We start from the raw sequence: 9,932 nt of genomic DNA on the forward strand, positions 1-9,932 counted from the left end.
GGAAGAACAGGAATCTGGGTGAACAAAGTTGGTCTTGTCTGTGCAGACCAATAACATTGCAAGCTCTTTAAAATCAGAAATAATTAACAGGGGCTTTGCTGCCATCTCCCACCTCATTTCTTTGCTCTCCTGCTGTGGGCGTGTCAGGAGCCCAAATATAAATTCCCTGGTTGTCAGAAATGGGGAAAAAAAAGTAAAATTAATGAAAACGAAAGTATTTGTACTATATGGGATGAATCATTAACCTGCTTTACCTTTACCTGTACTAACAATACAAAAGCAGTAGTTCCTTCTGACTGGGGGGGTCACACAGGGCTTTCCTCATCTGCTCTCAGTGAAAGCTGATGAGTTTGAACAGGATGGCAGCTCCAGCTGTTCCTGCTGTGCCTGGGAGCAGCAGGGTCCTGACCTGGAGTTGGGATCTTTAAGAAATTTCTCAGATCCTAAAGCCAGCCTTGGAAGCACCTTTAATTTAGGTCAGGGTGTCGAGCTCCTTTCTGTCCATGAATGTGCAGCTTCAGAGGTGAGGAGGGGGCTTCAGAGGTGAGGAAGGCTGTTGCTGTGCTTCCACAGGGTGATCTGGCAGGGATCTTGGATTAAGAGAACAGCCACCACCTCTCCTGGATGGGAACAAACACTGATCCCTTGCAAGCTGTGTCCTTCCCACCAGAGCTGCTTCCCTGGACATTCCAAACATTCCCCAAAAAATGTTGGCATTACTTTTTTTCCTCTTGGCCACAGTGGACACAGGTGTGTTTGCTTTCCTGTACCTACCAGGCATCTCTCCCTTGGGATCCCCCCGGGGAAGGGACTTTGGGAGTGGAAAGTGGGAGTTTGGGAGTGGAAAGGGAGAGTTTGGGAGTGGAAATAGGGAGTTTGGGAGTGGAAAGGGGGACTTTGGGAGCAGAAAGGGGGAGTTCAGGAGTGGAATTGTGAGAGCTGGGAGTGGAAATAGGGAATTTGGGAGTGCAATGGGAGAATTTGGGAGTGAAAAGGGATGGTGAAAAACCAGCCTGTCTCCATCCCACAGTTAGCATGGAAATGTGTTTTAAAGACCAGGAGAAAGGTGGAATGGCCACGGGCAGAGGAAATTTGGGCAGAAACCAGCCATGGGCACCTGGAATTGCTGGTGCATTTGAGAGAGGAAAAGTTAGTCCGAGCTGAAGGAACAATTCCTTTAACCAAACCACCCTTAAGGCTTCCAGTAAAACAGCTCTGTTGCCTCATGCAAATACATTTCCTTGCCTTAGCACACGAGGAAACGTTCTCCTGCCAAGTCACAGGTTCCAAAGCATTTTGGCATCTCCAGAAAACAAACAACCTTCGGATTGCTTTTATTGGGGGGGGGGGGGGGGGGGCAAAGCCCAGTTTGCAGCACGACACACACAGAGCCTGAGAGCTACAAACCAGGGGGGTTTGTAGCTGGGGCTGGGCTGGACTGGTTGGGTTTTGAACCTGTGGATGGTTCTGCAGAGGGGGGTGAAGGGAAAGCAGCACTTGGGAACGTGGGTGTCTGATAAACCAAAATCAGATGTGGTTTGTGTGTTGCAAAATGACTCGGTGGCTCAGGGCTTTTTTTAAACAAAACCAGAAAATGCTTATTTTTATGAGCAACCTGGGCTAGTGGAAGGTGTTCATGCCCATGGCAGGGGGGTGGAATGAGATGAGCTTTAAGGTCCCTTCCAACCCAAACCTGTCTGTGATTCTCTGATTTTTTTTTTTGACTCTCACTGAGCAACCCTGAGGGTCCTTCCCTTCCATTCCTTTTCCCTTGGGATTCTCTGCCTCTGCAAGTCAGAGCTGCCCACAAAGAGCCAGGTTAGAGGTGCTTTCTTTTATTCTCTGTTCTGCAAAACACGTAGCAAGTGCCATTTGGGATTCAGGGCGTTTGGGTTCTGAGCAGGGCAGGGAGCAACGAGGGGTTCTGGGTGCCTGGCAGTTCAGAGCCTTGGTTTTCCATAGGGAAAATTCCCAGCTCCTGTGCACGGGGGCTTTCACAGAAGGTTCTGGCTCAATTCTTCATCAGTCACCTTGAAAAGCATTTTTTCCCCATAAGGTAGCTGTAAAACAACAAAACACAAGAAAAGCTGTGATCTGCTGTTGCCTCTCTGTGCAATATTTTTGCAGGTGATTTCACGGGTGTTTCTGTTTTTATGCCAAACTTGGTATTTTAAATGGGTCTGTTATTTTAGGGAGTCCTGAGAATAGAAAGGTGGAAAAAACCTGGCTCAGGGGGGAACTTCTGGAGTCAACCCCGTGCTGAGATTAAGAGGAGAATTATCCCAAGCTTTACCTCAAATCAGATATCTGAGAACAGAAGGCACAATTAACAAATATTGGTTTTTGTTCTCACTTTTGGAGGTTTTTCACAGAAGGTTGATTGTTTATTTTCAAGGGTTTAGGGGAGATGTACTATTTTCTTCCCATTATTTATACTTAGGACCCCTTTTGGCTCTCAGTGCATGAGAATATGAATGAGAATATGAAATGAGGATGTGAAATCCCACCAACAAATTTTTGAACCATTATTTCAATATTTTCTTTTAATGGAGAACTTTTCACTGATACAAATTTCCAAAGAAGAGGTTTCTAAAAGACTTTCTCAGGTGTTTTCTACATGAGCTCCTCTCTAAAGAGTATTAACATTCTGAGACAGACCCACTGTACTTATATTTTACCAGAAGACAGAGACTCTTACATATAAGTTGGTGATCCTGAATCTTCCAAGGATAGCATAGATTTTCCTGCACAGTAAGACAGAAAAGAATGATATTGTTCCAACACAGTGAACAATAATCACTCCTGTGGAATACTGGAAAAGGTGATAAGCAATCAGATTTCACTGAAACAAGCAGGAAGAGCGATAACAGGTTTACTACATGTAAGCAAAAATCATAATCAACCCCTATAATAAATTTATGAACTTTATATAGGGTTTGATCTGACTCTTTTGAAATCTATGGCTTAAAATTTCTTGGTGAGGAGCAAAGGCAGTAGTTTGGCAGCAGAACACAAGTCCTGGACTGTGGATTGTAATTCCTGGACTGCAAACCTCTCCCGTGGAGGTGTTTTACTTGCTAAGCCACGAGTTCTTTGCTTAAAATTTGGGTTTTTTCTCTTCTAACCAGAGAGAAGACACAGTGCCAGCTCCAGAAAACACCCACCTACATTTGCCAGAGTCCATCTTGCATTCCTGAACTTTTCCTGGACCTGAGGTTTCCTCCACTGTTTGCTCTTTTGCAGGACTCGGACCAGCCTGAGCCGTCACTGCCTCCAGGATTCCAGTGGTGCTTCTTTCTCCTCCTTTAAAACAAAAACATGTGGATGCACTGGAGGGAACACTGGAGGGAACATGTCCAGCATGCCAGACACCAGATTAGGGCCATTATTTCCCAGTTTCATTCTTGTGAAAAATCTATTTCCTCTCACTCCTGTCATCACTGAAGGTTTTCCGCCCCTAAATTTATCGCTACAGACATAATATGTTCTAGAATAAGATATATGCATGTATTTTTTTAAAAAATAAGTCATTAGAAGGGATTTTTTGGCCTGTCTCTGTCAGTTTTGCACTGAATGAGCTGGATTTGGCCCCAGGACCTGCTCAGGCCACACAGGTCTTTATCTCTGCTCTTTATACCTCAGGATTTCCGAGCACTCGAGGTGCCATAAATCTTCTACACACAAAAACCCGACCTTGCTTTCAGCAGGGCTTCAGCATTTCCATTTCCTTCATTTGCTTTTTGGTTAAACATGTTTAAAAAGAAAAAAAAAAAAAAAAGCCAAACAACTTCTGGAGGACTTTGCTTGCTTTCAGTTCCAGCTGAGCTTTCAGGCTGCACCGGCCACAGAACGGCCACGTGTGCCCAGAGGTGGAAACATTCCATGGGTCAGACTCCAATTCTGGGAAATCACAAGCCAAAGGCCTTGCAAAACAACCCCTGCAAGCCCAAAAGGTGTTGCTTGGCCAACTTACCTGTCTTCTTTTGAAGTTTTATTTTGACCAGGGCGAGAACAGTGACAGTGATGCAAATCAGCAAAGCAAGGGCTGGGAGCACAGCTGGGAGCAGATGGGATTCACCTGATGAGCTGGAAAGATGAATCACCAGAATTAAACAGAATTTTGGTTCTCCTATGTAGGCTGTTGTTTTTACCCCAGAGAGTATAAAGGAGCTATAAACTGACTGAATCAAAGAACAGTCAGCAAAGTCGAGGTGAAATCATTTGCTCTGGAGTTTGTCTTAGGAGGAAGTAATTTCTACATCTGCCTGTGCTCTGCTGCGTGGGGTTTGTGCTGAATTAGCCCCTCCAAAAGGAAAACAAGCTGTTTTCATGATACGGATTCACAAGTAAGGTCTGTACATCCTTTTTGTGAGTTGTTACAGACCCTGATGTTGTTGGAAGGTGTTTACAAACCATCTCCTTGCAAAAATGATATATGTGCTATCAGAGCTCCCCAGGCTTTGCCAGGAATGGTGGAAAATCTGAGCCTTTATATGAGATTTGCATGATTTGTGATTAGTAACATCCTCTCCCCTCCTCTTTCTGGCTGGATGGGTGGGAGATATGGCTTGGAGGAGGGAGGGGATGGTGTTTCTCATGCTGGGGGTCAGTGGGGCAGATGTGAATCCAGGGTGCACATCTCAGTATTGGACTGGATTTGTGGGTTTGTCCAGTTCAGTTATGGCTGATCCTGGAATATCTGGTGCATCTGCACCAGCCACACAGATCCTTTACCCCAAGTGCTGAATGGTGGACAGGGCTGGAGAGAGAAGTGTTGGAGCTGCTCACAGCCATCCTACCTAACAGGAAGCACAGGAGGTAAATCCACTGGGAAACCACTTGAGCCACAGGGCTTGGTGTGGAGAACTACCATGGAATAACTACTGGCCAAAATACCCACAGCCTTCTGATTAACCTTGTCCAAAGATAACTCCTGATGCAACCCCGAGCACCCAACACTGCCCGGGTTACTGGCTGCTGCAGGGGCTTGGATAAGGTGTGCAGTCAAGTGTGCAGCAGGCACAGATTCACCAGGTTATTGCTCAAGCCTGATGTTTCCCAAGGTCCTGTCTCTGTACTGAGCAAAGCAAAACAGGCAGGAGCACATCTGTTGACTCTGGCATCTGGTCCCCAGGAGTGGGCAGCACCAGAAGGTTTGGAGACAAGTTCAAAGAGATGTGTGCATGGACGTGAGGTAACCTTGCCTTCTGCTTCTCTGACTCCTAACCTCTCCTGCAGGTGTTTTCAACTTGCAACCTGTGCACAACCTCCGTGCAGGGCCCTGGGAATTGGGGCAGGGAGGTTGTAAACCACCAAGTCTGTGCCAACGAGATACGTGGCTGTGGAATTACCTCTCGTGATAGCTTTCACCTGGGGAGGTGCCAGAGGTGCCAGGGGTGGCAGTGGGCAGCAGGGTCCTGGTTGTCCTGGTGACAGTGCCCACCATGGTGCTCTTGGTGACAGAGCCCATCGTGGTGCTCTTGGTGACAGTGCCCACTGTGGTGCTCTTGGTGACAGAGCCCACCGTGGTGCTCTTGGTGACAGTGCCCATCCTGGTGCTCTTGGTGACAGTGCCCACCGTGTACACCCGGCCCCTGATGCTCCTCTGTGTGGGTGTTCTGGAGGCAGCCAGGCTTGATGAAGTGGACTTGACAGGAGTGGTTGTTTCTGGGTCTTGTGAAGAGCAGAGTTCTGCAGAAAACATTATTTTTAGGCTTTAATATCTGTCTTCTTGCAGAGGCAACGTGTTAGAGTTGCCAAAGATTTATGCATTTCACCTTGCATGAAAAAAACTACCAGACCCAAGCATTTTTTGTTTTCCTTTGACTCTTAAAGAAAGCAGCTTGGGACCACTTAAACCTTAACACTTGGCAAACATCCCCACCTTAACCCCATTATTTCTGCCTCTGCCAGAGGAGCAGTTCCATGGATCTGTGTATTTACATGCTGCAGTTTCTCAAACTGCAAACTTCAGCTTATCTTCAGAGCCAGGCACGTGTCTCTGCGCTGCACCTGCCTGGGTCAGGATGTCATATGCATCATAAAGAATCAATAATATAATTCAAACCAATTAAATCCCTTCTGAAAGCTCAGCTCACGTCCCTCAAACCCTTTACCATCGCCTCAGTTGCTTGCTGATAACTAAGGCAAAATGCAGAGCTGATGTTTCTCACAGTGTTGTTTATCACAGAATGGTTTGGGGTTGGGAGGTAAAGATCATCCTGTTGTGTTCCAGGCCATCCCACCACCTACCCTGGTGGATGTGCAGCTTCACAGAGGACGTGTGCTCCGTGTGCCCACTGGCAGCCCTGCACCAGTACCATCCTGAGTCCTCCTCTCTCAGCTGGCTCATCACCACCGTGAATGTCCCGTGCTCGGGGTCGCTGCTGGTTGTTTGTACTCTCCCTCTGTAGGACTCGTGCACAAACCCGTCGGTGTCCAGGAGCAGAGAGCAGCTCCCTTCCTCCCACCTGCACAAATACTTCTTCTTGTAGCCCCCCTTGGGGTCATAGTGGCACTGGAAGGACAGGGAGCCTCCGACTGTGCCGCTGAGGAATTTGGGTCTCCTGGGAAGAGCGGAGGCTGCAGGTTGGAGGGGACAGAATTAGTGTTTAATGCTCCTCACCTGCCACTGTGAGGAACCTGTGCAGCCCCCTGTACCCTGTCCTACCTGTGGTCACCTGCAGAGCCACCTCCTGTGGGCTGTCCAAACCATTCAGCCCTTCCACCCCACACCTGTACAGCCCCGAGTCTTCCTTTACTAAGTCATTTATCAAGACTTTGAAAGCTCCAGAGCTCTCCCGGGGGGTGATGAAGATGCGCCCGTGGTATCTCCTTCCCACGTAGCCATCAGAGTCGGCTAGGAGAGTGCAGCTGGTTCTTCCCACTTTGCACCAGAACCTCCTCCCATCACTTTGGGTGTCCCCAGAGGGGCACAGGACTGTGACAGAGCCGTGGAGCTTCCCTTGGACGACCTGGATCTGCCTCGACACGCCGGCATCTGCAGGGAGAGAGCAGGACAGGGACTGTCCAGCACGCAGCCAGGTAGGGGAGAATTTCCTTTTGCATTTATGAACAGCTGATTTGTCCAAATCTCTGTGCTTTTACACCCCATTACCGTAAATATGTGATTAACAGCGCGGGGTATAAAAAGCTGATACACCTGCTGCGCGTGGATGCTCCTGCATCCGATCCTGGGATGCTGAGCCGGTGGTGGAACAGAACCTCCCCTCTCCCCACCCACCTGCCAAAACCTACCTGCCGAAACCGTCAGGTTCAGGCTGACGTAGAGGCCCCCCCTGGTGGGGCCGATGCCACATCGGTACCTCCCCGAGTCGCTGCCCTTCAGCCCTGTCATTGTCACCGCGAAGGTGCCGTTCTGGGGGATGTCCCGCAGGAACAGCCGCCCCTCGTACTCCGGGGAGGGGGGGTCGGTCGAGGAGACGATGGTGTAGCAAACTCCGTTCTCTGCTATTTTGCACCAAAATTTCCGGTCGTGTTTGTTGGTGGGTGTGATGGAGTAGAAGCACTGGTGGGTGACGGACCCCCCGACCTCACCTGTCAAAACCCTGGCTCCGTACAGACTGCCCCAAACCGGCTCTTTTGAGGAGAAAGAAAAAGAAACTGTTGGTTACTCAGAGACAACCCGATTCCACGTGGAAAACCAAGTTCCTTGGACTCAGGGGTGTGACTCTGAGTGCCCCCAGTGGGACACCCGGCTCAGAGAGTCCACAGTTTATTTTGGATGGGATGTGTTACCTTCCCTCGGGGCTACATTACCCATCTATGCCATGGCACACATGGAGAGACCCTTTCATGCCCCTTACAGGGTGCTCCAGACCCCCACCAGCCCTGGAGTTAAAGGTCAAGGGCAGCAGTTAATGGCAAACACCCAAGAATAACCCTTGGCATTTGCAAACTCTGCCTGATCTGGCAACTTCCTTCTCCTCATGGATGCTGCAGCGAGAGCAAAGGAGAGCTGGGATTCTCCTCCCAGCTCTGGCCACGCTTTGCTGACTCTCTGCAGATTTCTAGTGGGCAGGGAGGGTGGTTTGACTGGTTTCCATATTGCAGGTGGAGGTGTCTAGTGTCCAAGTGAGGATTTAGCCAGAAGAACACAGCCTGTGTCCCCAGTTCCAGCTTTACCTGTTCTTATCAGCATAGCTGGCTGGAGACCTGGTTTCTTGGTGACTCACCTTGCAGCAAAGCTGCTAAGACAAAGAGAACCACCATGTCCAGCCTTCCCGAGTGTCCACTCAGCAAACTCCAACAATCTCACACTGGGGATGGGATTTTGCTGATTTCTGTGTTATCAAACAGAAGAGAGAGACTGTGGCTGGGATCTGTCGAGGGAAACCACTGGATTGCTCTGACAGGCACTCGAGGCAGAGCAGGCTCCCAGCTTTATTTATTTATTTATTCTCCAAAATAAGGGAATTTCAAAAGGAAAAAGCAGCAGTAATAGTGCTCTGCAGATCTCACACTCCTGCATTAAATCCTCTGCTGGGTGGCAGGATGGTTACTAAAGGAATTGCTGGCAATGAGGGGACAGTGGCAGCTGACCTTCTCCCTTTCTCTTTTTTTTTTTTTTCAGCTCAAGAATCAACTGGAAAAGCTGCAGATCTCAGCAATGCCAACATCCTCAAATGTCTCCTATCACCCCCCAGTTATCTTCCTTTTTTTATTCTTATTCCCTGCAGTTTGTACAGATTGTTGCTACCCATTTCCAGATCTGAACACGGGCAGTGTTTGGGTGTCTCTGTTAAGGGCAGGGATTACTTCCTTGTTTGAGTTAAAAACTTTTGGTGACTGCAACGTTTTACCTAAGATTCTTTGTTTAGGATTTGCCTCATCTCCAGCGCAGTTGGAGCCTCGGGTAAGTGCAAATCATCCTTGTTCAGGCATTGGAATCTCTTCAGAGCATTCAGGAAAAAATGAAAGAGGAAATTCAGAGCCACAATGAGCTTTATTCCTGCTCACCATGGTGCTGAGCTGGGTCCTGGGCTGGACACCCACAGGAGCCCAGTGCTTGTCCCCTCCACCCCCTGCGCTGCAGAGGAGCAGGAGGTGGGCTCAGCTTTGCACCAGGGTCGTGGTTTAGCTCAAATCAGCACAACCAGTCAGGTGCTGTGCCTTGAACACCCTGTGCTGGGGACATTATGCTTGCAACCATCCACCTCTGCCTCCCCTTGGCTGGTGGGAAGTGCGGGACAGGGCTGGAGAAATGTTTTCTTCCCCTTTCAGCACAGGTTGGGGGGGGTCCAGCTGGCCCAGGATCCCCTTTGGGCAGTTTCCCCTCTGGGTTTTCCCCATTTCTGAGGCAGCTCTGCAGGGGAGAGGGGTGTTTGTGTCCGTGCAACCACATCTGCCTGCCCAGCCCAGCCTCCTGTGCCCAGCAAAGAGCCAGGAGGACGTTCCAGCCCCCCCAGCCCTGGGCAGTGGGTTCAGCAGAGCCTCAGGAGTTCCCTCCTCGCAGCCACTGGATGCGTGACTTGAAAAATGGGGATTTTCACTCAGTGCCATAATTCCCACCGATCTGGAGGGCTTAGAGCAATAAGGAGATGAAAAGAATGAGCTGAACGTCCTTGTTTACATCAAGGAAAATATTATCCCCATGTTTGTTTAATCTTTTCTGATGTACAGCACTGCAGCTGAGCCAGTGCACTCCCTCTTTTCCTCATTTTTGGGATTAGTATCAGCAGGACAGAGCTGTCAGCTACATTTTAATTTCATTTAATCTTAGGCTTTAGGCAAGGAGGTGTTCCAGCAAATAGGCATTAAATATAAAGCAGAAAGTGAAAAAAAAAAGAGCAATATAAATCCCAGAAGCAAACTGTATATGATTGTGTTTTTTTCTCCTGTCCTCATTTCAGTTTCATGTTGTGAAAATATTTATATGATCAATTTTCTGCACCTGTCTGATTAAACCATTA

The 9,932-nt window shown here is 48.6% G+C and overlaps 1 protein-coding gene across 1 annotated transcript; it reads right to left on the minus strand.

Annotated features, from left to right (window-relative positions):
- Positions 1-5,563: 5,563 nt before the first annotated feature.
- LOC127480398 (polymeric immunoglobulin receptor-like) lies at positions 5,564-8,232 on the minus strand (the record flags this gene model as incomplete). The annotated part of the gene is made up of 5 exons (XM_051808514.1): positions 8,196-8,232; positions 7,258-7,599; positions 6,671-7,078; positions 6,253-6,582; positions 5,564-5,691 (listed from the first exon to the last, which is right to left on the minus strand). Coding segments are annotated over exons 1-5 (1,245 nt in total), but the record flags the coding sequence as incomplete, so codon positions are not given.
- Positions 8,233-9,932: the final 1,700 nt, after the last annotated feature.

This window comes from Manacus candei, unplaced genomic scaffold (assembly GCF_025592945.1).
Source record: "Manacus candei isolate 608988 ecotype Guabito, Panama unplaced genomic scaffold, ASM2559294v1 h1tg000073l, whole genome shotgun sequence".
Classification (NCBI taxonomy): Eukaryota; Metazoa; Chordata; class Aves; order Passeriformes; family Pipridae; genus Manacus; species Manacus candei.